The sequence below is a fragment of the Rhizophagus irregularis genome, chromosome 5 (genome assembly GCF_026210795.1).
Source record: "Rhizophagus irregularis chromosome 5, complete sequence".
NCBI lineage: Eukaryota > Fungi > Glomeromycota > Glomeromycetes > Glomerales > Glomeraceae > Rhizophagus > Rhizophagus irregularis.
Genome location: NC_089433.1, coordinates 2,264,488 through 2,290,709, shown reverse-complemented (window position 1 = coordinate 2,290,709; position 26,222 = coordinate 2,264,488). Strand labels below are relative to the sequence as shown.

At 27.4% G+C, this 26,222-nt stretch overlaps 11 protein-coding genes across 11 annotated transcripts; 4 read left to right on the top strand and 7 right to left on the bottom strand.

Moving 5' to 3' along the window:
• Positions 1-772: 772 nt before the first annotated feature.
• Positions 773-3,721, top strand: OCT59_025029 (uncharacterized protein). Its single transcript, XM_025326550.2, has 11 exons — positions 773-808; positions 947-1,053; positions 1,142-1,161; positions 1,259-1,354; positions 1,575-1,613; positions 1,692-2,078; positions 2,150-2,406; positions 2,483-2,730; positions 2,820-2,883; positions 2,971-3,246; positions 3,321-3,721. Exons 4-11 carry the CDS (start codon positions 1,269-1,271, stop codon positions 3,599-3,601), a joined length of 1,638 nt encoding a protein of 545 aa, XP_025175583.1. The 5' UTR covers positions 773-808; positions 947-1,053; positions 1,142-1,161; positions 1,259-1,268; the 3' UTR covers positions 3,602-3,721.
• Positions 3,722-4,252: 531 nt separating this feature from the next.
• OCT59_025028 (uncharacterized protein) lies at positions 4,253-4,764 on the bottom strand (the record flags this gene model as incomplete). Its single annotated transcript, XM_066135719.1, has 3 exons — positions 4,253-4,419; positions 4,496-4,618; positions 4,686-4,764. 3 exons carry the CDS (start codon positions 4,762-4,764, stop codon positions 4,253-4,255), a joined length of 369 nt encoding a protein of 122 aa, XP_065991820.1.
• A 145-nt stretch (positions 4,765-4,909) lies between these two features.
• On the bottom strand, positions 4,910-6,132 carry OCT59_025027 (uncharacterized protein). Its single transcript, XM_066135710.1, has 4 exons — positions 5,981-6,132; positions 5,790-5,894; positions 5,585-5,708; positions 4,910-5,481 (listed from the first exon to the last, which is right to left on the bottom strand). Exons 1-4 carry the CDS (start codon positions 6,072-6,074, stop codon positions 4,956-4,958), a joined length of 849 nt encoding a protein of 282 aa, XP_065991819.1. The 5' UTR covers positions 6,075-6,132; the 3' UTR covers positions 4,910-4,955.
• Positions 6,133-6,193: 61 nt separating this feature from the next.
• Positions 6,194-6,826, top strand: OCT59_025026 (uncharacterized protein; the record flags this gene model as incomplete). The annotated part of the gene is made up of 3 exons (XM_025308907.2): positions 6,194-6,401; positions 6,463-6,590; positions 6,657-6,826. 3 exons carry the CDS (start codon positions 6,194-6,196, stop codon positions 6,675-6,677), a joined length of 357 nt encoding a protein of 118 aa, XP_025175580.2. The 3' UTR covers positions 6,678-6,826.
• Positions 6,686-8,478, bottom strand: OCT59_025025 (uncharacterized protein; the record flags this gene model as incomplete). The annotated part of the gene is made up of 9 exons (XM_025309384.2): positions 6,686-7,023; positions 7,099-7,201; positions 7,336-7,367; positions 7,435-7,533; positions 7,611-7,727; positions 7,806-7,903; positions 7,976-8,010; positions 8,077-8,147; positions 8,229-8,478. The coding sequence occupies 9 exons, from the start codon at positions 8,476-8,478 to the stop codon at positions 6,848-6,850; spliced, it is 981 nt and encodes a 326-aa protein (XP_025175579.1). The 3' UTR covers positions 6,686-6,847.
• Positions 8,479-8,755: 277 nt separating this feature from the next.
• Positions 8,756-10,988, top strand: OCT59_025024 (uncharacterized protein). Its single transcript, XM_025318620.2, has 8 exons — positions 8,756-8,888; positions 8,967-9,245; positions 9,442-9,675; positions 9,755-9,863; positions 9,958-10,034; positions 10,117-10,212; positions 10,284-10,442; positions 10,508-10,988. The coding sequence occupies exons 1-8, from the start codon at positions 8,859-8,861 to the stop codon at positions 10,592-10,594; spliced, it is 1,071 nt and encodes a 356-aa protein (XP_025175578.1). The 5' UTR covers positions 8,756-8,858; the 3' UTR covers positions 10,595-10,988.
• OCT59_025023 (uncharacterized protein) lies at positions 10,779-11,355 on the bottom strand (the record flags this gene model as incomplete). The annotated part of the gene is made up of 3 exons (XM_066135686.1): positions 10,779-11,093; positions 11,157-11,212; positions 11,280-11,355. 3 exons carry the CDS (start codon positions 11,353-11,355, stop codon positions 11,007-11,009), a joined length of 219 nt encoding a protein of 72 aa, XP_065991818.1. The 3' UTR covers positions 10,779-11,006.
• A 75-nt stretch (positions 11,356-11,430) lies between these two features.
• On the bottom strand, positions 11,431-12,167 carry OCT59_025022 (Glutaredoxin-1). The gene is made up of 4 exons (XM_025318619.2): positions 12,058-12,167; positions 11,855-11,978; positions 11,701-11,790; positions 11,431-11,627 (listed from the first exon to the last, which is right to left on the bottom strand). Exons 1-4 carry the CDS (start codon positions 12,082-12,084, stop codon positions 11,563-11,565), a joined length of 306 nt encoding a protein of 101 aa, XP_025175576.1. The 5' UTR covers positions 12,085-12,167; the 3' UTR covers positions 11,431-11,562.
• Positions 12,168-19,839: 7,672 nt separating this feature from the next.
• OCT59_025021 (uncharacterized protein) lies at positions 19,840-21,647 on the bottom strand. Its single transcript, XM_025318618.2, has 3 exons — positions 21,198-21,647; positions 20,368-21,061; positions 19,840-20,294 (listed from the first exon to the last, which is right to left on the bottom strand). The coding sequence occupies exons 1-3, from the start codon at positions 21,594-21,596 to the stop codon at positions 20,164-20,166; spliced, it is 1,224 nt and encodes a 407-aa protein (XP_025175575.1). The 5' UTR covers positions 21,597-21,647; the 3' UTR covers positions 19,840-20,163.
• A 63-nt stretch (positions 21,648-21,710) lies between these two features.
• Positions 21,711-24,500, top strand: OCT59_025019 (uncharacterized protein). Its single transcript, XM_025318617.2, has 11 exons — positions 21,711-21,819; positions 21,893-21,933; positions 22,012-22,081; positions 22,181-22,307; positions 22,387-22,483; positions 22,559-22,581; positions 22,649-22,833; positions 22,908-23,935; positions 24,039-24,124; positions 24,202-24,268; positions 24,345-24,500. Exons 1-5 carry the CDS (start codon positions 21,762-21,764, stop codon positions 22,463-22,465), a joined length of 375 nt encoding a protein of 124 aa, XP_025175574.1. The 5' UTR covers positions 21,711-21,761; the 3' UTR covers positions 22,466-22,483; positions 22,559-22,581; positions 22,649-22,833; positions 22,908-23,935; positions 24,039-24,124; positions 24,202-24,268; positions 24,345-24,500.
• OCT59_025020 (uncharacterized protein) lies at positions 22,461-23,762 on the bottom strand (the record flags this gene model as incomplete). The annotated part of the gene is made up of 1 exon (XM_025332205.2): positions 22,461-23,762. One exon carries the CDS (start codon positions 23,760-23,762, stop codon positions 22,575-22,577), a length of 1,188 nt encoding a protein of 395 aa, XP_025175573.2. The 3' UTR covers positions 22,461-22,574.
• Positions 24,501-26,222: the final 1,722 nt, after the last annotated feature.

Sequence of the window (26,222 nt, the reverse complement as noted above, 5' to 3'; positions counted from 1 at the left end):
TTTATCAACCTACGCGTAAATATGTTTAAGATTAAAAACGGAGTATAAATTGCGTCAGTTTATTTATGTGCGATCGTTATCTATTTTATATATAAATATTTTCATTAATATGAATACAGACGCGTTTCTTCCGAGTTTAAGGCTGTTTTCCGCATAATCTCAAATATCTAACCCAATAACAATCTATAATTACTATAATTATACTCATATAAACAAGTTTAAAATAAATAAATAGTATGGGAAAGTGACTCGAACGACTATATATTTATTTTAAACATTTCTTTTATTTATTTAAATGCGCCACACTCAAATAAAATTTAGCATTTGAGGCTTTCTTTTTATTACTATCTTTCATTTTCCCATAAATGACTTACTTATTAATAATTCGGTAACACTTTCCTTAAAATAAACTTCTCTTTGCTTTTATACTCTTCCGATCCTAAATAATAATGTAAATAAACTCTATATATATCATTCTATCATTCTTCAATAAAAAAAAAAATACAATAGAATATATAAATATATATTAGATATACATAAATTTTATTTATTTATTTATATATAATTTATTATTTATATATTATCTATTATTATATATATTATTTTCTATTGAAGAAAATGTTTCACTATTATGCATATATTGCATTTTGATTGGTAGAATTTTTTTTTATAAACAGGCGGGCCCTGTTTTCTTGCTGACTACCGGCTGCTATTTTTTTCGATCAGGTAGAAACACTTTCTCGTGTTCGCCTAGCTCTTTTTTTTTGTCTTCCGCACCGACCTTTAAAAAAATTTTCAACTTACCAAGGTTATTCTTGTTTAAAATTTATTCTTTTAATAATATTATTATTAACTTGTTATAATTGTGTCTATTTTGTTATTGAATTCTTTTTTTATACTACTAGCAACGTGTTCACGAACAACGTAAATTTTTTTAACGCTGCAGCCTGAATTATTTATTGAAGATATTAATTGAATTTACGATTATTAACGTGTCCCGCTGATACGATCAATTATACTTTACGATTTTTTACGTTATATCAAATATTTTGAGTTTGTATGAATTTTATAAGAATTTAGATTTTTAATTTTTTTTCCCTCAAAATTAATAAATTTCCTTCGCATTTTTTTTAAAATATAGTAACGCATTCCAAATAGTAGGTCAGAATCTTTCTTTTTTTTCGGGGTTTGATTTTTTTTTTAAAAAAAAAAATTTATTTTTGACTAAATTTAAATTTGCTTGAAAAATATCTCACAGACGACACATAATGTTACCAGTATCACCGCATATGCATTCAAATTACGGTGGTTTTAACCCACATTTCGGACCGACAGGAGGATATCCTCCCCATGCGTAAGTGGTTTTATGTGTATATATGTATATATATAATATTTTTTCTATTACTTTTTTTTTGTTGCTTGTAACCAAACAAGTCGTTGTCCAATTCGACAATATCACAATTTCAAATATCACATAATCGAGATAATAAATAATTGTGACAATTTTGAGTTTTTATGAAGCAGGTTTATTTGGCTAAGAATTATTTTTAACCATTTTCTGGTTTGTTATTCAGTATCAGATATCATCCAGATGCTTATTCTCCGACAACATAGTTAGTACATTTTTGTTTTCATTAATTAATAAACTCCTGATCTGAATATTTATAAAAAAATTTTCTTTCTTTTAATAGTCCGGCGTCACCGTCTAATACTGCCTATAAGTCTCATGATTCACATCAACCTCCTCAGTTAATGAGTCAACATGGTCAATTAATGCCAACAACTTCACTTCCACCCGTGAGTCCTGTTTCTGGATCATCAACACAACCAGATCTTAGTCCAGTTAATTCCCCACTTGGTAACAACGGTGGCAACGGATATCATATGACACATCATATTCAACATCAAACTAATACCACCCCAAGTACTACTTATCATAATCCTGAACAAGCCCAACAAGCCCAACAGTCTCAACAGTCTCAGCAATCTCCAAATCAAGAAGCGTCAAATTATAGTAGTACTGTTACTCCTGTTAGTATGCCCTCGCCGCCTGAGAGTATTCCTCCTCATCAATCATCGTAAGTAATGATGCTCAACTATTATACGTACCATTCTTCATAATTGTTGATCTGATATCTTTATTTGCTAGAAATTTGCGATTTGAAATACTTCTCGAATCTCCTACTGCTTCTGCTCAACGCATTGACGAAACTCCTATAACATACCTTAACAAAGGTCAATATTATGCAATTGGATTGCAAGATCATGATAAGTACGACGCCGAATTTACGACAGTTATCAAAGTAATGTTTCATGATGATGCTCATCGTAAAATGGCTTCCACTTATTGGGGGTTCTGGTTAACACAACAAGCATCACCTAAAAATGCCAGAGCTGTTGATATTGGTAAGTGTTATTTGGGTAAATTCAATGTTATATATTTATCATGTGAAAATAAATGTGATATTTATCATTTATAAAGATAAAGCTGCATCAACTGGGATCAGCAATTTGGAAACAAAAATTTTTGATCGTGTACAGTTCCAATGGAATGGCAAGAAAGGTGCAAAAATTTTTGTACGTTTCAATTGCCTATCAACAGACTTTTCTCGAATAAAAGGGGTTAAAGGTATTCCACTAAGAATTCATGTCGAGACAAAGTGTGATAGCGGTGCAATCTGTACATCTCTTGAAAAATCCTTTGCTAAGATCAAATTATTCAGGGACAAAGTAATTAATGAAAATCAATTTTTAATAAATTCATCCGATTAATTGAACATATTATTAACTAATATTCGGGTTATCTTATTTTTCATTAGGGTGCCGAACGTAAAAATAAAGATGATCAAAAACATTTAGAAAAAATGTGCGAGAAGATGAGAGGTATAGTATAAATTTTACTATTGTTTAACGTTGAATTTTAAAGGTATTTAACGAATTTAAATTAAAATTTATTAATCACATTAAAAGCTAAATCACAAGAAACAACGCCAATGATAATGATGTATGCTCCACCAAATCCTGTGACTGTATTTAATGAATGCACGAGAAATAATAACGTGTCGGATGATGAAGAAATTTTAAATCTCTCGGAGACTTTAAATAATCTTGATCCAGATGTAGAGGGAAGTGAGCTAATGACTCTTCAGTTGGGCAAACGAAAGAGATTTTCAATGGGATCCGATCTTTTGGAACCTTTAGATTGCGATCCCACTTATATTCCACATCTAAGGAAACGTCGTGCAGGTATAAAATTGAACAATAATTTAATGTTATATTATAAAGTTAATATTAATATTAAAATTTATTTCTATTTATAGTTCTTTGCATTTACGTCAAACTGCCAGGTGAAGCTGTGTATAAAGCTGTTTATCTTAATCATCTCACTGTTCAAGATCTTATCGCAAAACTTACTGATAAACTCTCGGAGAAAATTGATCTTCAAGGTCAACCGATCACGAATGTAATTAGGTGCACTAAACGTAATCTTACCGTCCGTATTGATGATGATTCTATTCACCAAATTGAGGATGAAACGGACATGGAAGTTGAATTTCAGATCGGACAAGATGGAAACGTACAGTTAACATTGAAATATTAAATTATAATGTGCCTTGATGAAGAAAAAAAAGATCTGTTTTATATTAATGAATTAAATGAATAATAATTATTTTATTAAATATCTTATAAAATATTTAAGTATTTTATTTAAAGTTCTCAAATTGATGATTTTTACTTTCATATTATTTATAATTAGTGTAAATATTTAAGAAAAGGGGATGACGGGGAAAACGAATTTCTTGTAAAAATTACTTATTTTCGTATCGATTCAATTCATATTTTCTTGTAAATTTTTTTTTTTTTGCATCTTTCTTTTTTCTTAACATTTCTCCCAAGCATTTTCCTTGCCTAGGTTTTTATCTATTATTTGAACTTTTATTCACAATTAAAAGTATATATATTTATAAAAATGGCAAAGGTTTATTATTTTTAGTTAATAGTCAGTAGTCACTAGCCAGTACGTTAAATAGTATTCACCTTGAGAAACTTTGTTTTTTCAATTTGTCTTTTATATTTTTTTAGCTTCTTGATTACTTTGACTTTTTATTTCTTTGTAAATAATTTTCAAATAAAAAAAAAAACATTTGGATTTTCATTACATAAAAATAACTTGATTAGCGACTTATAAGTCAATTTCTATTTTATCTGGCTGATTAAATGTTAATGTTGAGTTACTTTACAAGTAGATGGATTAGATGTTAGAGTTAGTTGGAATTGAGGAATTGATGGAATCGGCAGTAGTTGCTTTTTTAACGCAATCCGCGGATCCACATGAATGACAATCAGGTTTTACTATAACACATGTTTCATCATTAGCACATTTAGGGCAAATTGGATAGGTAAAGCACTTGATGCATTCTATTTTTAATTAAAGTAAGATATTTATAAATATTAATAAAAAGTGAAAAATATTTACGGTCGGATTAATATTTACGGTCAGATTGGCAATATGCTTTTGAACATGAGTAACAATCTTGCTTTGTTACGATACATTTTCCATTTTTACAAGGAGGATCGCACGTTGGAATACTTAACGTACAAATTACGCATTGATTGTCTACATATTTGTTATTAATTTAATAAAAAAAAAATCCCTCACAAAATTTAAATCAAAGTTTACTAACCTGTTGCATTACAGGTTTTTATCAAGATAAAAACGAGTATACACAACAAATATAAATATCCAAGATAATATTTAGACATATTTTAATTTAATTAAGGGGAGGGGAGGAAGTGGGAGGGGAGGAAAAGTTTAAAAGCTCTTTAAATAGATCAAAAGGGCTAAAGTTTAGCGCCTTATAACGTCATAAAATGTCATACGGTCATTTGGTGACATTCGACAAAAGTTCCGGGTGAAACCTCCGGCATTTTAAATAAACCAAACTTTTATTTTATTAAGCGTCTTCATCGCTACTATTGTCATTATACACCAATAATGATGATAAAGGATTACTATTATTAGTCGTTTCATTCTCTTCAATAACACTTTTTTCATTATATTTGGACTTGGAAAAATTCAATTTTGACGGCGATTGATTTTCATTTGAGCTCTCGGAAATTTCTTTTTGTTTTGATGATAAAGAATCATTAAATTTTTCAATTTTAATTCGCTTGTTTTCTCTTCCTTGTTCATCAGAATCATGTGGTTCTCGTTTAATAATTGGAGATGTTTGTTCCTTCATGATATTAGGTGATGATGGTTCCTGCCCAATTGTTGGTGATTGTGGTGATGATGGTCCTTGCTTAATGGTTACTGGTAATGATTTTTTACGTGTTGGTTTAACGGTTTTTTTCACAGCATTCGCTAATATCATTCGTTGTGAGTCGTGTTTTAAAGTATTTACTTTTACCGATGATGGAACGGGCTCATGATGTATAATGAGCTTCGAAGTTGCAGCCTTATCGGCTTCAGCCGCAGCTCTAATCATTGAATACCAAGAATCTTTTTGAGATATACAATGATAGATTTTTTTTTTTAACAAAAGAGGAAAACAAAGAAATGATATACTATATAAATACGAACCGCCTAAATTTTTCAACTTCTTCTTCATCTCTCTTCATTTTTTCCAATTCTTTAACACGTTCTTCACTTTCTAATGTTGCTAAGAATTCTATTTCATCTTCATCCAATCTGTGAATTAGATTACCTAATATTGTTTAATCGTTTCAATTTTATCCCAAAGATAAGTCCACATAAATAAACAAATATTAAATATATTATCACATACTAAATCTAGTCATTTCCTGAAATGCTTCTTCCTTCTTTAATTTTTGTTCTTGTAGTCTTTCATATAATGTTCGAGGATCATACTCCTCTTCAATAGGAGGAGGCTCTAATATAATAATATCCTAAAAGTTAGTAAGTTCAACAGTAAAGGTTTCACGACTTTTTTTACGAAAAAAAACAACGTGACAGAACTTTCGCCTATCCTTTCAAAAGCTTTCTTCCATTCTTCCTGTCTTTTAAGTCTAGCTTCTTCTAATTCCTTTGAAGAAACAAATTTATTTTCCATGACTTTTTCTCGTCAGTTAGAACGGGTGAAGGTTAAGGTCGATCTACACTAAGCGCACGTGGAAAGGCATGCATGTTAAATCGATAAATAAATGATCTACAGTCCCAACTTTCAACAAAATGTCTAATATATTGAAACGCACGATTTTTCAACGAAACTTCAGAAAATTTAACCAACGTCGAATAACACAAAATATTCAAACAAGAATAATTCGATGTTTCAATGATGATGCTTCTAGCTCTCAATTGACTGAAGGAGAAAAATATCTTTATGACAAATTGCATTCGAAATTTCAACCCACTAAGTTACAGGTGGAAGATATTTCAGGTGAATTATTTATAATTATTTTTTTATGCTCTATATTTCACTCATGTTTTTTTATTATAAGGAGGGTGTGGATCAATGTACGCGATCGAAATTTCTTCAAAGGCATTTAAGGGACTCTCTGTGATCAAACAACACCGTCTAGTTAATGATTTATTACAAGATGATATTAAGAAAATGCACGGAGTACGGGTAATTATTTAAGGTGATTTATTTTTTTTTTTAGACTTCTAACAATTTTTTCTTTTTATGTCTTAGCTAAAAACTTCAGCGGATTAAACCAACTTCTGTGAAGAGCCTTTCGTAATAATGAATATCATTAAACTTTATTAGTCTAGACAAGATACATTTATTTATGTACAAATTACGATAAATTATTCTCAAATAAAGAGAACAGATTAGAACAATTAAGGTATTATTCTCTGTATAATTTCTGAGATCCATTATTGTCAGAGATACTTTTGCAATGATGACCAAATACGATTTACGATTTTCAATGCAAACCCAGCTGTTACCCATATACCACCTACGAGTCCACTTAATCTAACCAAAAATGTAAAAAAACTCACGCCATTTTCAGCGATTCGTACGGAAATTGGCTCAATATCATATTTGAAGAAAATACCTATTAAATTAAATTGTACATGTGAAATTAGAAACAAAATAATTTCCAGAAAACATTTCACCTAAATCTTTATACCTGGGATACCGGTTCTTCCTTCAATTACGCGAGAATAATCCGTTACTGAATATTGATTAGTTAACAAGACATGGTTATTATTATCTATATATGTCGTTGGAACCTAATATAATAATAATAATAAATAAATAATAGTAATAATATAATAATACAAATAAATTCCCATATTATTATAAATAAATTCCAAGATATTATGGAAAAATATAAGTTATGATAAAAAATTTCAAATCAACTCACAATTGATAAAAAATACAGAAAGGCTTCCTTGTCTAAAATTAAAAAAAATTTTAACTTAGGTTCTTTGTCACGACTATTTAAAATATAATAAGAACATACGAGCTTCGGCAATTTCTACACTATTATCGAGCGGATTTACAAGACGCGGATAATGAGTTCCAAACGAGAATTCATCAATTCTATGTGTGAAATTCAATACTTTAAAAATAATTAAATTAAATCAGCTATCTGATTAATTCGATAAAGAATCTAATTTTTAAATTTAATTTACTTACGTTCAACAGCAGTATTATAGTAGCCATATCCATGGCCAAGTGCTGTAATATGTAAATTACCTGTGACTTTGTTGACATCCAAATTTCCGAAAATCCTGCATGCCGTTTGCGTATTTTCTGTTTAAGTGATAAAAAAAATTATTTATAATATAATAGTGATGGATCGAATAAAATATACATAAATTTAGTAATTACCAGTGACATCATTATTCGGAGAAAATGAATCAGTGTTTGAGTTAGCAGCCATAACTACTTGTTTAACATTTAATCTTGAATCATCATCATCATCATCGCTGGCCGTTGAAAATTATTTAGTTAGCTAAATGTATAATATAGTAGTAACATAGTAATAAAAATAGAGATACCCTAATAGATGCGCGGATCTTACTTCAAATGTTGTCTAAAAAATTTATTTAGCAGATTTTAAATAATGAACCACTTCAATTCGTAATCAAGATATTTATACCGATATTTTTCGAAGTTCGTGTGTCATGTGCAGCCCTTCTCCAGCTGCATCTATCACATCTACTGTCAAATCTATCAAACATATCATATCGATTTCAAATTAGGTTTGTGCAATGTACTTGAATCAACATTAAATAAATATTTACAACTTACAATCGCACGGAGTATTTACTGTAATATCAACATTAATCTGTAATTTGTGATTTATATTTTGATCTACTACGAATTCGTATTTTTGGTTAAGATACCAGTACTCACTAAATTCACTAACAATCAAAAACCATAAACATATTGATACAATGATTGTTACAAGACCACCTTGTGGACTTCGATGTTGACAATCAGCGTCAACCTTAGGAAATGCATCAAACACAATTGCTTTTTTCAAAATACGGGAAAGCATGATCAAAAGAAAATAAATGAGGCTAAGTGTAATATTCTTTTCCTATTTATAAATTTGTATATATAACACGTTTTACAAATATAGAAAATCGTTGATCATCTTGTTTATAAAAATACTCCGCCCGCTCCTTAATTTATGCAGGTATATTAAATTATAAACCAGAATCATAATCTCTATCGAGTAACTGTATTTGGTCGCATAACGAGTAACGTCAGACAATGATAAATAATTTTGATCAAATTATTAATTTATTATTCGTTATATTGTTAATTTCCTTGACATATATTCTCACTCTTTTCATCTTCTTTCCTTTTTCCTGACTTTGAAACTTTGTAATAAGCCGACTTTAACCTTTTACTTTTGTATTATTCTTATTTAAAATGAGCAAAGGTTACGGTGGTGATTATGCGGTAACTTTTTGTCTGTTTATTTACTCATCTATAATATTATATAAATGGTCTCGGAACTTACTATTAATTATTTAACAGGGGGGGCAGGGTTATTACGGTAATCAAGGAGGGTATCCACAACAACCATATGGTCAACAGCAACAATACGGGCAACAATACGGACAGCAATATGAACAGCAATACGGACAGCAACAAGGTTATGGTCAACCAGCTCAACCAGCGTATACAAATTATGGTCAACAGCAACAAAATTATAATCAACAATATAATCAGCCAAATGTTGGTTATTCTCAACAGAATATCGAAATGACTCAAGTCAATTCCGATATATCAAATTTGAATGCGTTTTTTCAGGAGGTACTTTATTTAAAAAATTCAATTAGGAAGAATCAATAGCAAGAGAACAAGTCAATCACAGAGTTTCTAGGTGTCTTGACACTTGGTGAATTCCGTTGATTTCTTTTTTAAAAGATTCAGTGTTTATATCAAAATCACTTTATAATTCTCGGTTGTTATAATAATATCTAACGTTATTGAATTATTTCTTATTCAGGTTTCGTCAATTTCAGATGTGATTCGTCAAATAAAAGACAACATTAACCGTGTTGATGAATTACATTCACGCTCCTTGGGCGTAATTAATGAGGATGAAGCCAATAAACGCCAGCTTGATTCAATTGTTTCCGAAACACGTCAACTTCTTGTCCAAGTAAAAGATAGAATCAAAAAAATAGAGGTTTCAAATCTAAAAGTAAATCCTGGGGATCTTACAGTTCGGAAACCACAGGTGTTATTTTAATAAATAATATATATTATTTCTTTAGTTTATATTTATAGCGTTTTAAATGAATTTCTTTGTATTTTAGACAGCTAATCTACGTCAAAAATTTATGGATACCTTACAAGAATATCAAAAAGTTGAGTTTCAAAATCGTCAGAAATATAGAGATCGCATGGAAAGACAATATAAAATTGGTATGTTATACGAGATTTGATAAGTGAATTATATGTGAATTGAAATAGCAATGGTTAATTAGAAAATACCAATTAACAATTAATTTAATAATAGTTAAACCCAGCGCTTCACAAGAAGAAATTGATGAAGCATTAGATAATGATGATGGAGGACAAATTTTCGCTCAATCGGTTAGTTTTTATATTAAATTTTTTCACTATGATAATTTATTTACTTAATTTAGAATAATCTCTTATTTTAATGATTTGGTAGCTCATGAACTCTACAAGGTATGGTGCAGCAAAAGATGCTTTACAAGAAGTACAAAAACGACACGATGATATCAAAAAGATTGAAAGAACCATCGAAGTAAGTTAGATTTTTCTAAACTAGTATTGAGAATATTTTTTTCTTTTTTGCTTATCGAATTAAAATTTTAGGAACTTGCAAATCTCTTCCAAGAAATGCAAATTCTTGTTGAAGCTCAAGATACAACAATAACTCAAATCGAAGAACATGCAACTCAAGTTCAAACAAATATGGAGCAAGGTGTTGTTCATGTAGAGAAGGCTTTAGAGAGTGCAAAAGCTGCAAGAAGAGTAAGTTTGATTATATACTTACATTTAAAATCTTTGAATGCTTGCTAATTCTTATTTTTATTTAGAAAAAATGGTATTGCCTCTTTATTACAATCGTTCTCTTAGCAGTAGTAGCCGCATTAGTATACTATTTTTTCATTAGAAAAAAATAATCAGAAATAATTGTAACAGTATGATAAGTGCGATGCATTTCATTGGTATATTGTCTACCAATATCAAGCAGACCAAAGGGACTTTTGGTGGTCAGACAGAAAGGATGAAAAAAAAGTTTTTTGTAGAAAATATTTGATGAATGATTTCGGACATTTTTGATAATTTTCATAATTCAAGTTTTTTCCGTTATTATATTCTTATATAGATTTATTTAATTTTAGATAGGAAAAAAAAAAAATAATTCTAATAATTTGTACTTATATTATGTAAAAGAAAATTCTTATCATATTACATTCATTTCAATCATATGTTTCTATTATAATCTTCAGTAAATTATTTTAATACACTTGAACGGTAAATTACAAAAATTAATAAAACATTTAGGTTTAAAGTAAAAAAAATTGAGCGAATTCATTTGAACCCTGATTTATTAAGATCCTTTCTGAGCAAAGAGATTTCATTATCTTTTTTATTTAAAGCACGCAACAGATGAGTAATCTGATAATTTAATTTAGAATTTTCAATTTGTAAAGCATTGCGTTCATTTTCTATAGATCTTACTTGTGCTGTTTGTGCCGTTTGTGCTGTCGAAGAAGTATTTTGATCATTATTTAATCCTATATAGGGAAAAGATTAATAAGAGAGATATATCGTATTTATAATTAATTTAGTTATTTAGTTTACCAGAAATTATTTCTTTTAATTCAGAGATTTGTGTCTGAAGACCACTAATAACTATATCAATTGGAGTTTCAGACATAATGTTGCTTAAAAGCAGTTTCAAAAAAAAAAAAAAAAAAAAAATTTGATATAAACGTAACACATCAATATTATTGGACAAATTATTAATTATATCATAAAGAATTGTTAAGAATTGTTATAACAAATTTTATTTAAAAAAACCGTTAATTTGTTTATTTGATTGTATGCGTATCATTTATACGATAAAAAAATTGTTTTAAATAATTTAAAGAGCCGCAATCATTTTACTAAGGGATCCATTGTCTTTAGCAGCTAAAAGATCATCACATCCTAAAATCAAAGCCAATAACATTATTAAAGTAAAATTTATTTTTTTTACAGAAGATAAAAGAAATTTTGATACCTCCAACGTGTTGACCCTTGATAAAAATGTTTGGTACGGTATTTTGGCTAGTTTTCTCCTTAAGATAATCTTGAATAGCTCTTCCTTCGGCTATGATACATATTTTAATATTTAATAACAAGTATCAAAATAATAACAATCCCATAACACTTACAATCTTCATCTAATTCGCAAATTCCAGGTTCAACGTTAAGTTCTTTCAAAGTAGCTTTTGCTTTTTTACAATATGGACAAAAACTTTTACTAAACATCATAACAGGATTTGTCTGAATAAGTTTCTAAAAAGAAGAAAGAAGAAAGTTTGAATTATTATATTCGTACAAGTTATTTTAAAAATTTCGTATTATAGATATTTACTTCAACACGATCTTTTATTTGACTCATGGTTATATTCTCGTATAGCAATAAACAAGCCGTGATTAAAAATCAACAGAAAATCAGAAATAAGTTTCAATTATTCGTTTTATAAGTAAAACTTGATCAACAATTACGTATAGTTAATTAAAATTCACGTGAGAGGCACATTGAAAGTAGGATTTGGCGATTAGCATAATATTACACTAACATAAAAACCATTCCTATTTAGACCTGGTTGGGGTTTAAATAGTTTCTTTTTATATAAATACCTGTAAGGGTCCGCGTCATTGGGCTTCGGTTCTTTTGTGTCAACCTTTTATATTCGTTGATCAATTGTACTATCCATAAAATAAATAAAATTCCAAGATCTGATGAAAGAATTAACTTTTTGGGCTCTTTTTAATTTTTTTATTTTTCAAACTAATAAAGGATTATTTCATATCCATGAACATTTTAGCTTATTCATTGAATTTGAGTCTTACAGTCTTACGAGCCTGTCAAATGGCTTCAATCAAAAACAATACAATAAGTAAAATTTTTAGATTTTTAAATTAATAAGCCAAATATTAATTAAGAAAATGAAAATATTTTACAATAATTTCAATAAACTAGATTATTGCAGAATAGTAATAAAAATAATTACATATAATAGTATAAATAATAAACATTAAAATAATACTACTTTTTTAAAAGCAGTAAAAATATATTTTATGTAAAAAAATGTACTACAAAATAAATTTATAATTATAGTTGAAAAATAAATCACTTTAAATATCAGTACTCCTTTTGCTCTCAAGTAAAGGACAAATTAATTCTTTAAATTCAGATTTTTTTATAATATTTTTATTAATAGCAAATTTAATTATCTTAATAATATTAAAAAATATTATATAATATTTGTTTTAAAATAAAATTACTATTTTAAAAAACAATAAACATCCTACCTGCTAGATGTTAGTAAATAAATCCTATAAGTTGCACAAAAATGCTAATTGAACTATAAAAAATAAAGTAAAATAAAGAAAACAGTTAGTAATAAAGTCACCCTACTATTATTACATTCCTAAAGCTAAGCCAATTATATTCATTATTTTAAACTACTTTAAGTTATTCTCAACTTTCTAAGTATCAATCTAATTTCAGCTAAAACAATTAGTTTATCAATACCATCCAAGATCTTATTAACTTATTTGGTTACCTTTTGTTTCTTATTTAACTATATCTAGTCAATAGTTTTTTGCAAAACTTTAAAGTTGTTATCTTAATTTCTCTTTTAATAGCAGTTCCTTTTTTTTTCAAGTTAAAGGTAAAATATCTCTTATATTTACCTTTAAATTCTTGCAGATTAAAAACTATATCAGGAACTAGAGCTCCGAACAGGTCAGCCAAATTCAGGTAACCTGACCTGACCTGACCTGAAATTCAGGTCAGGTATGAGATTTTTAAAAAAAATTCAGGTCAGGTATGAAGATTGACCTGACCTGATTGACCTGTTGACCTGAAACTATTGATTCTACTATATAATAAAAGTGAGTTGCAGTATTGCGATTCACTTTTTTATATTGATTTTATATAATAAAAGTGAGTTGCAGTATTGCGATTCACTTTTTTATATAGATTCTATATAAAAAAAGTGAGTTGCGGTATTGCGATTCACTTTTTTATATTGATTTTATATAATAAAAGTGAGTTGCGATATTGCGATTCACTTTTTTATATTGATTTTATATAATAAAAGTGAGTTGCGATATTGCGATTCACTTTTTTATATTGATTTTATATAAAAAAAGTGAATCGCAATACCGCAACTCACTTTTTTTATATAGAATCTATATAAAAAAGTGAATCGCAATACCGCAACTCACTTTTTTTATACAAAATCAATATAAAAAAGTGAATTGCAGTATTGGGATTCACTTTTTTATATGATTTTAATATAAAAATGTTGAATCGCAATATTTCGAGAAAAAACATTGCGAAAACGTTTTTTCATAATATTATATTAAAAAAATATTTCGTAACGTTTTTTTTTTGATATTTCAATAATAACGTTGCGAAAACATTTTTTTCATAATGTTATATTAAAAAAAACGTTTTGCAATATTTTTTTTCAATATTTTAATAAAAAAGTTTTGTACCATTTTTTTTCAATACTTTAATAAAAATTTTTCAGGTTTCAGGTCAGGTCAGGTCAAACAGACAACCTGATATAACCTGACCTGAAAAAAAATTTCAGGTCAGGTTTATCAATTAACCTGACCTGACCTGACCTGACCCATTCGGAGCTCTACTATTACCATCTTTAGATGCAAATATATCAAGATTCACTATTCCGTTTTATACATGCCACCCAAATTATTTTGGGCTGCCGTAATTATAAGTAAAATTCCAAATTCAATTATGACATAGGATCCAGAAATATATATACAGGGGTAGGGTACACAGATGCGTCATCATCATAGTGGAATTAGACGGAGTAAAGTTTTGATTTGCGTACAATTTTAGAATTTTTCATCTATAGTTAGATCATCAAGATTGCGTATTTTTTATCAAAATTTTTATATGTAAAAAATTAGTTTGCATATTTTTGGCCTAAATTTGGCTAATCTTATATATAAAATATTTTTATTGTATGTACTTATTTAATTAACCGTATTGTAATATTTAGTATTAATTGAAAGAAATTTCTAATGGTTAAAAGTGTAATTTTAGAAAAATATTATTGAAAAATGGTAAATTCTTTTTTTTCACATTAGTATTTGGTTTTATAAATAATAGAGAAGCTATGATAAAATAATTAATAACTTAATATCTGAAATTTTATTTGTGTATTTTTGCAGGATTTTCAATATCAGATGTCAATTATGCGTACTACTCATATAAAAAGTCTTTGTGTACAGCTCATAGTAAAAAAATTTTTTGCCATCTGACCCCTATATATATATTTCTGGGTCCTTATGATATCCCAAATTATTTTAGCACTTTACATAGTAAATTATATATAAACTGAATGAAATACAGCATTCCAAATTATAATTATGACATCTCAAAATAATTTAGGCAGCATATATATTCTGTTTTCTATAATTTTAGGCTTGTTGAAAAGTCCTTGTTCTGGACTTTATAGGTGAAAAAAGAGCTCACCGATTGAATTATTAGATCTGGAGATATTTATATTTAAAGTTGAGGTACAAACTTTTTAACATGCTTAAATGCAAATATCTTGAGATTTACTAATCCATTTTTTTATAAATTTAGGCTCTTTGGAAAGCCCTTGATCTGGACTATATGAGCAAAAAAAGAGCTTGCCAATTGGATTATTGGATCTGGAGATATTTACATTTAAAATTGAGATACAAATTTTTAACATATATAGTAAGTGCTAAGAATTATATTAATTTAGAAGAAATATTTACCAAATTATAGTATAATAACATTAAATGAAAATTTTTTAGTATTTTGTATAATAAAAATGTAACAAAATCAATATTTTAATTAAAGGTAGACAAATCAGCTCATATAATAATATAAATTCAATAGTAATAAAATAGGATTTCGTTTACTTATAAGATAAGTCACCAAAAATCTAAAGTAAAATTTATAATTGAGAATTTTTGAAGATCTTACTATATATAGATAAATTACACCTAAAAAGACTAAGTTATTATGATTTTTTTCCTTTTTAGATCAATTAACCAATAGGATTGCTGGTAAAATTACTAGTAAATTTGAAATTTTTTCTGGAGTCTTCTATTAAAAGTAAGCAGATCAGGATCCTGAACATTACTAAAAAAACTCAGATTTGAATTTGTATAAATCTTATAATTAATTTCTGTTTCAAATGTATAAAGTTATATATAGATTTTAGCTTCAAATTTTCTATCTTGAGATCCAGTGATTGGAGTTTAATAATCTTTGGCTTGTTAAATTCATTTCAACAAGATAAACATTTTGATATATAATTCATCTTTTTAGATATAATATTAACCAAGATATTAGTGTTATGATCTGTAATCTAGTCAATTCAGATTGATCCGTTCATCTGAATTGAAATTGAATATCTGTATCTGATTATTTTTGATGGATTGATCCGATTTTAATTCTGACCAGCATTATAGTTAGCTTAGACTAGTACTAAAAGTTTAGGCAGAACTAATTCTCATTATTGAAACTTTAATTCCACCCAAAATTACAATTTCAGCCAAAATTAAGATTAGTTTAACGATCTGGATTGAATTCGGATGTGCTAATAAGCATCCGAATTCAATTCAGATGGTTTTTTAGAACTCGAATCGTACCTCTACAAGATATCACATTTTGAAATTTTAATTATACAGGATCTAAGTTGTTTTAGTAATATTTGGGGTTTTAATGGATCCTAATAAAATCGCATTTTTAATATTGATATTGATTGAGTTATTACTAAAAATGCATTTTACTATATATTATTTTTAAGTTATTTAAGAGATATTTAAAATCCTTTTATACTCTATTATTCTATATATTTATTATATTATTTGCTTGTAGAAGTCAATTAAAATAATAACTGTAATGTATTTTTATTGTGATTTAAATTTAATTATAATGGGAAAATTCTTACCACTAATTATATAAATCAGAAAGAATTTTTTGAAAACTAATTTTTTCAGTTGCTAACAAAGAAGTGAGGAGTTATATGATCTTTTCAGTTTTATTATAAAAGCTTTTTGTCAAAAAAATGCAACTGAAACTTTAAGTTTTTAACAATTTCCATTCTAATGTACAATATAAGTTAAAGAACCTATTTTTAAAATATAAAGATAATTTTAAAAAACTTAGTTTAAACTAAAGTCAGCCAGAAATGCATTTCACCAATATGGTGATAGTCCTTAACCTTTTTTACAGTTTTTTGAATAATTTTGCATATTTAAAGGTTTATAAAACAATATAATAAAAGTCATATAATAAGTACATAATAATAAATACAGCCAATGATTAACTGGTTATACAGAAATCATTATTGATGAGAATGGAAATTATTGAAAAACCTGAATATCAATTAGAAATATAGATGCGAGCTAAATTAGTTTTTGAATTTGGCAAAACATCTAAACCTCAATTTTGACAATTTTTTTATAAGAATTTATTATAGTTTCACCATTACTGGCATTACATATAATTTTTATAATTAGGTTTTACCAATTTATTATTAAATTTTTAATATAGTTTTACCAAGTTTCACATTTATTATGGAGTTTAGCCTGCAACCTTAGTTAGAGAATGTGCAGAATTTACTATTAAATAAATCTTCTAGATGCAAAAGCTGAACCTTTTACCCTAAAAGAAAAGAATAAATAAATTAGTTATGTTAAAATAGTATTATGAAATGCAGGTAGTAATAATAGCAAGCTAAATTCTTTTATATCTAATGGAAGTAATAAGTAAAAGAATATTACTTTGAAAAATATTCTAAAAAATGGTAATAAGTCTAAGGATAATAATACTAAAAAGTAAAAGCATCAACTGCATGTTCTAGTTTTATTATTATGACTTGTTATGAATCTGTTTTCAAAAATAATGTTTAAAAAATAAAAAATAGTAGTTTACAATATTTCTTTCAAATAGTTCTAAATCGATATCCTAAATTACCTTAAAAAATGGAATAAAGTGGCTGCAATAAAATTAAAGTTACAGAAGAAGTATATTACTCTTACTGTTTTAAACTTTAAATTATTTTAACAAAACAGCTCTAAGACAATTTAATGAAGAAGTATAGACTGTTTTTCTTAAAAAAATACTAGTGAAATAGTTTTCAGCAACTTGAAATCTAAAGTAATGCAAAAAATGCAAAAACTTTTAAATGATCTTGATGGATATACTAAAATCTATAATAACAGAAATTTTATATTTTATTGCAAACTCTATCCAATTATTGCTTGCATTAACAGAATGCAAGACTTTCAAAATTATTTAAGAACATGGATACTCAAAATTAATTACATATTACAACTTTTAGATTGATTTGAACAAAGTCACTAATATGGAATTTAATTCTCTAAAATTTATAGATTTCTAAAAAAAGATACTTTACATAAAATTCCGCTTACTTATTAAAGATAGGTCATTTAGTTTAAAGTAAAAATTATATATAAAATTCTTTGCAAATATATATATATATATATATCTTATTATAAAAAGAAATTTTATATTATATCGTTATGATTTTTTTCCTTTTTAGCTAATTGACCAATAGAATTTAAGATAAAAATTATTAGTAAAGGGCTAATTTTCTACAATGATTTTTATTATAAGTAAGAAGAGTTTTAGTTTTAACTGAAATTCAGTTATTATTAAGAAGGCTTATATACTGATAATAAATATCTGTGTAATTTTAAAGAGCTACAGACAGGATGAATAGAATATTATAATGATTACTTGTTATTAGAATTTTATTTTTTTCCCCTTTTTAATTTATAAAATTTTACTCTGAATTTTTTTATTCTAATCTAAATTTCATTTTACAGTTTTAGTTAATCTTTTAAATACTTACTGGCATAGACTGAAATAAGAAAATTATCTTTAAAAAAGATTTATTCTATACAGAATTTAACTTTTATTTAGAATTTCTATCTAATAATTTATATATAAGATCTTAATCTTGAAATAACAAGTAGTTTAGTACTTAATAAATTAGAATTTTATGTAGTCCTATATATACATAATTATAGTTTTACTATTTTTATTATTTTTATCTTTAAATGTGCTACAGGTAAAAATAAAATTACTATTTAATTTGTATTAATAACAAATTTAAAACTTTATTTTGTAATTTTATAATCACTAAATAAATATTAAAATAATGTTAATATCTTATAATTTAACTTTAATTATATTAATTATATTAAAAATTTTAAAAATATATACAATAACCTGCTAAAAGTTACCAACTTTTTTTAAATATTAAAATATATTAATTCATTATTCAATGATTATATCATAAAGAAATAATTTAAAACACAGGTCAAAAAGTGAAAAATCAGGCATCAATCAGTCACCAATTGGTAACTGATTGATGCCTGATTTTTCACTTTTTAACTTGTGAAACTTATTAGAATCACTATAATAAAGTATATTAAGTGGTAGGCTTTTTTATATTTTTAGTTTTAATATATAGTAATTATTTTCAAAAGTTTCTAAACTAAAAAATGCTAATAACTTTTGATTTATTGAAATTAAAAATATAAAAATATTACTATTCAATACATTTCATTATACATAGCAAATTTAATAATCTTTAATCCATTTTTCTATCTATAATTAATAGATTATGTAATAATTTGATATTTTACATATTTATTTTTTATTTCTTAAAGTATTAAATAAGCTTTATTACAAGAAAACTATATAAGTAAAAATCAAAAGTAATATAAAATTCTAAACTAAACTAAATTTACTTAATATCATGATATCACATATTATACTGTATGATTAACATAAATTTGTAGATTATATTTATTTACCAACTTAATTTTTTTGAATAATTGAATATACAATATTTTGTATTTAAATATTGAATTTTTGAAATTAATTAATGCTCAGGATTTTAGTAATCTGATCTGAAAAATATTATCTCGTGATCATAGTGATTGGATTTTTTGTTTTGTAGATCATATTAAGCTGAATTAAAATTGGACTGCTAGATCACGAGATATTTACAAAAAAATGGTTTTTTTACGATTAATTAGGTTGTACTGTATTACCAATCTGATCAGATCGATCTATTAAGAGTACTAATTATACATTGAAGTTAAATATTACCATTTGGTCTATTTTATTATGGTAAATCTAATGAGCTTTAAATCATCTCTCTACAATTACACTCAATATTTTTGTGACTATTGTACTTTTACTAAGTATGAATTAATGCAGTTTAGCATCCAAAAAAATAATCTGAGGTAATTTTTGGCAGGTTACTGTATATAAATAATTTATAGATGTTTTGCTATCTTTAAAAACACTATTAGGCCATGTAAAAAAATACTATGGTATTGAATACCATTTATAATCCTTATTATATTATAAAAATGCGATAACTTTTACTAAACTTTAAGTTGAACTAGCTAATCATTACATGTGTTCATGGTCTTCGGATAATAAAGGTTCAATTTCTTGTACACTTGGTGAAGGTACGGTGAAAAAAGGTGGAGGTCTTATAACATTATTAAATATAAATGTTCCAAGTACAAGAATAACAAATCCTATGTGTAGAAATAATAATTAAGTATTAGTATAAAAATACTTATTAGTTGTGTGATTACTTAATATATTTACCAGTTACTTGAAACCAAGAGAAGCTTTCCCAACCAAGAAAAAGTGAAACTACCCAGACTAATACAATACGAGAAGTATCAATAGTAGACCTAGAAGTTGCGCTTAATGTCCTGGTGACTGATAATCCAAAAAAATTGAAAAATGCAATGGAGAAGCTTATAGCGATCCCTGTAATCCAAATTTGTCTAAAAGAGAGTATCTGATTCCAGCCTGTTGAAATATCGAAATATCCACCAGGATGATGTATTCCTATTGTAAAATGTAAAATTATGGCACCGACTCCAACTGTTAAGAGTCCAAATATTCCTTCAAGTCCGACCGCACGTAAAGGTTTAACATGATATCTTTCCATAATTTTCTCTTCGATAACAAATTGACTTGCCGTAAAAATTTGAGCAAATATAACAAAGAATACTCCGATAGAAGCTTTTAGATCGCCATTGCTAGTGTGGGCACTGTTTGAATTCAAAGTATCAATTAACGGATCAGATTTTTCTTCGGCTGATGGAAAGAGAATACTACTCATGCCAACTATTGTGACACCCAAAACTACGAGAAAAAGAGAAAACCAATGGTACGCATAGAGACGGCGACGAAGGAATAATACAGAGAAACTACCAGTAAATAAAACAACTGCTCCGCGAAGCATTTGATAAACTGAGGCAGTAGTATAGATCAATCCAATATTCATAAGCTAAAAATATGTATTATATATTTCAAAACGGTGTGAAAATCTTTAAAACAGAATGATGCTTCGTTCGTTGACTTCTGTTGAATAATTAAACCCATCCAAACGAATTCTTTTTTGAAATAAAAAACTTAATACATACTGTAGTGCCGCAAATGTCGCACAAGGTTGGCAACCAAAACAGATATACGAGCCATCCAGTCAATTCTTCTCCTTCTTCAACTTTAACGTCAGCATTTTCATTCTCTTCAATGACAATATTTTCTTCTGAATTACCTGTTAAGGTGCCATCAACAGCTAAAGGGGCATATTTTCTAGCTTGATGGTATTCCCAGATCAAAATTGCATAAACTAATACATAACACATAGTTTCTCCAAAGAACATATTAAAAGTTTGCCATACAGGCTGCTCAAAATATTTTGCATTATCTGGATCATCGCAGTCTTCAACGCATGTCATGTCTTGGTATTTGTTAAGAATGGTGTTGCAAACACCACTTATTAACATACCAGTTGTTAAAAGTAACGTTCTTGTTCCCATCTTTCAAAGAAATTCGGGTGGAGAAAAGTTATGATAAAAAATCGACAATCTGATTTACATTTGTGAAAATCACTTATAATACTTATAATGGAATTGCGCTAATTAAATTCACATTTTTTTTTAAGTAAAAAATTTTAAATCGTAACAATATAAAATTTCTATTCCATGGCAGCGAACACGGTAGTCTCATCCAAACTTCAACAGTTTATTAATCACCCTGCGGGTATTTTTTTTTTTCGTTAAGAATTATTTTACAAAAGTTAAATAGAACTAACTATATAACCTTTTTTTTTAAGGTCCAAAAACTGTTCATTTTTGGGCACCGGTAATGAAATGGGTAATTGTCTTTTTATTAAGTTAGAAATTCCTTTACAAATGATGCTAATATACTTTTTGTCTTGTATGATTATTATAGGGATTAGTTATCGCTGGTTTAAGTGATCTCAAACGTCCCCCAGAATCGTTATCAGTATCTCAAAATGTTGGTATGTTTACCTTATTTATATAACTTTAAATGAAGTTCAGAATCAAATAACTTTGGTATTTATTATTCTCTTTGATTAAAATTCTCTTTGATTAAAAAGCTCTTACAGCAACGGGGCTGATCTGGTCACGATATTCCACACAAATCATCCCCGTAAATTATACTTTGCTGTCTGTGAATTTGTTTGTGGCTGGAACTGGGTTAACTCAAATGTACAGGATATGGAAGTTAGTATATATAAATGATATAAATTACGGTTTATAACATATTATGTATAATAATTTTGACACGATTCTTAAATTGCAGTTATCGTCGGTCATTAAAATCATCACCCGTAGCTTCTAATGAACCTGTAGTAACAAATACGACTTCAACTTCTTCATAAATAATAATATAATTATAGGTTTATTAATGTTTCATAAAAATTTTAATAAATAATCTAGAAAAAAGTCCCATAACGTATTTATCTATTTTCTAGGTTAAGAATAACATAATCATGAAGTAATTTTAATTTTTTGAAGTATTGGTTTTAACCCACGAAATAATCTAGAAGAATGATTATTATTAGATTCAAAGGAAATATCTTTGCGTTCAGTATGAACAATCCTATTCACGACATCCTCAAGAGAATCATAAGATTCAGGATCACGAAGAAATCGAGCCACTAAAGAATATTTCCACATATTTTGCTTTTTCACATTTTTTCCTTCTAACGCTGCCTCAAACTTACTTCTTATTGAAAAATCTCCTTTGGTATCTAATATATGTTTAATCATTTCTCTTGTTTTTTGATCATTTCTATCGTATTCTGATAATATCCATTTAAGAACTTTTGATGAATATCGGTAATATTTTGTAATATTTTGTTCGGAAAGAATTTGGTCTAAAAGATTAAACCGAGAAGCAAATATTTGATTTCGTGATTCTTCTGGAATAAAATTTGATGTTGTACCGGACACTAACCATGAAGCACAAACTTTAACAAACTCTATTCTTAAGCTATAAACTACACCCTCCGGAGAACATTCATCATCTTTCTCGGAATTTTGCTGGTCGTCTGGTATATTGCAAGAAAGTCTAGTAGTTATATGACACTTTAATACTATATCTTTATCTCCCAAACAAGATACAACAGTTCCTTCTTCTAAAGAAGGCTCATCATCTAATTGATATACTTTTCGTACAGACTCTATATAATGCTTATGAAACTCTAATTTAGCAAGTCTTAACACTTTTTGAGCCTGTGGATCAGAATTTCTCTTTATCGGAATTCCAAATGTTGGATCCGATGGTGAATATTTGCTTAATGTCGTATTCACACCTCTCCATTCTCCAAACAATATTCTGATCTCTCGCAAATGTTTTGAATAACAAAAAGTAGGTTTTAGTTCATTCCTATTAGGAGAGGGCTTGAATGTGAAAATGTTCGATGAAGGATCATAACTTGCGAAATCAAGGTCATAACAAAGTTTTGGATTCTTCGATGTACCAGCCCGAAGATGGACTTGTGAGCCAGAGGAAGTAATATGTTCGACTATAGCATGGTCACATAAATTATACCATTCCTTATTTACTCGCTTGAATGAATATATTTCTTTTAATGGAAGTAATGCAAGAGCATGTTGAAAGATTTCAACTGGAAGTGCTATATTATTACTTTTTGAAACAGGGGCTCGTTCCATCATCTACTATGAATGCTGGAAGAAAAATGTAATGTGATTAGATTAAATAGTACAATCTTACGACGTTACACAGTTTTAATAACTTTTAATAGGCCATTTTTTGTCTTTTCTCTTTTTCCCAAGTTTTAAAATTTGTTTGAACAATAAAAAAATGACAAATTATATTGCTAAAGGCAAGCATTCTAAAGGCTTCGAATTTACCACTGTGTGGTTCTTTTTGCAATTATTTTACCTTTTTTATAACAATCCAGTCTAATTGTTATTTTTTTTGAATAGACGGAACAGTAAGTGACCAAAGATCTATTAAATATTATTTTTGGTCTATATTCTTGTTCATTTATAACTTCTTTTATAGTTTTTCAGTAAGTATTAATTAGAAATTCTTTTAATGTAAAAGTTTAATCATTGAAACTTTAATGTGAATATTTAATAAAATTAGCCGTCAGCAGCCGAAAATTTAAGAAACGGTGGCCGTAGTTCTTCAGGAATAATTTATAAACGTGAAGGTAAATTTTATATTTCTGGCAAATTTTTATTCTTTGAATTTTATTTAACTTGGAATTTTTTTTTAAAAAAAAAGAGAAATATGTTTATGGCAAAACTTGCGGATGCGGTTGATTACTTTTCTTTCTTTCTTTCTTTTTCTTTGATATTGCACTGAAGACAGTTATTTTACATTTGTATAATGAAATAATAAACTTAATAAATGAATTTTTTTTTTATTATCTTTTTTCAATCATCACATGATTATCAATTTAAAAATTTTTCAAACCATTCGAGTAGTTTTCATTAAAAAAACCATTTAAGGTCAGGTATGATTTTTGTCCGATAATACATATTTTCTTTTTTGTTTATAACTGACATTGTTAAACAAACCACCAGAGAATCAAACCGGTTTTCCATGGAAAATGCTGCATACTTCAGTTCTACGCACGGCTTTAAATTTTCAAGTATTCAAATAAAGACCGAAAATTACCGATCTTATCATATAAGGATGACGCAACATGTACATTGAAATACGCTTGAAGCAAACGAGTGGTTACATGAAAACAAGTTAAAATTGCTTTTAATTATTTTGTATCTTTTTAATTAAACACATTTATAACTTGCACCAAATTATGAAAGATCTAACACATCTGGATTTGATTGTGAATGGCAAGTATTTCCAAAACAATAAAACAATCCAAAATATCATTAATACAACTATGTAACTCATCTACAATATTTCTTTTTCATATATATCACATGACAACTTTTCCAATTGTTCTAAAAAGTATTTTGGAAGACAAAAATGTAGTCAAAAGTTCCGCCTGATCCTTCCTCTGGCTCTACAGTCGGGACAAATACTTATTACACCCATAGGATTAACTAGAGCCAATATATTTTTTTTTATAGTAGTAGTATTTTATTAACTTTATTTTAATCTTAACTACATTTAAACAATTTAGAATAGTGTGAATCATTCCACTTCTTACAGTATTTACAAGTGGCGACTTTTGTGTCGAAAGAAAAATACGGGTCCTTCATTTTTTTTTGTAGGGTTGTCCTTTTATTTTGTTCTTAGTGCTAGTAGTAGCGTAGTTTACTTCTAGCATAGTTTAGTTCGAAGGGTGGGTCCTACATAACTGCTTTGTCTACCTTGTGGGATGAGATACGTAGTTCCAATTATCTGAATAGCCCCTGTAGTTACTTAGTATGCGCATGCTGTTAATGTAATAGATAACGTTCACTCCTCTTCTAGAAATAAAATAAAAAAAAAAATGTAGTCAAATTTGGATGTAATATACGAGGAGATGGGATTAAACTTTAAAAGATTAATGAAATTCAGAGCAGAAGTCTTGCGGAATTAAGTAATTTATGTGTACAAGTCATGTCTACTTCGACTTCCACGAAAAATATTGCATTGTCTAAAATGGTTGAAGTGTTGGTTATTTTTTAACAATTTTTTGCATTCTTTTAGTTTCAACGTGAATTAACGAAACCAAAAAAGGTGACCATGAGTAATTGGAATGCTTATGATCTTAAGGAATCACAAATTGAATATGCTGCAACTGATGCCTATGTATGTATAAATTATATACAGACATTTGTTTAACATAAATAATTTTAAGCTATCGCGTAGCGCGTCAGAAGTATTCTCCAAAATTATAAGGAAAACTAATACAAGGATAAAATTATGATATTGAAAAGTTTGAACTGTGACAGAAATTAAGCAAATCTTGAAATTAAACAAGTCATTATAAATAACATTCGCATTCTGTTAAGAGTTGGCAAATTTTTTAATCTTTCAGGTTATCCGTTAAGATTATCACAACTATCGGGTGATGATTTATATGTATTTCGATTCACAATCAAATTGTAGGTACTTTGTATTTTCTATGTGCAGTTAAGAGGAATCAGAAAATCAGAAAAGGAAATATGTTGCTCACGTGATTAGTTATTAATCAGTTATGTAATAAT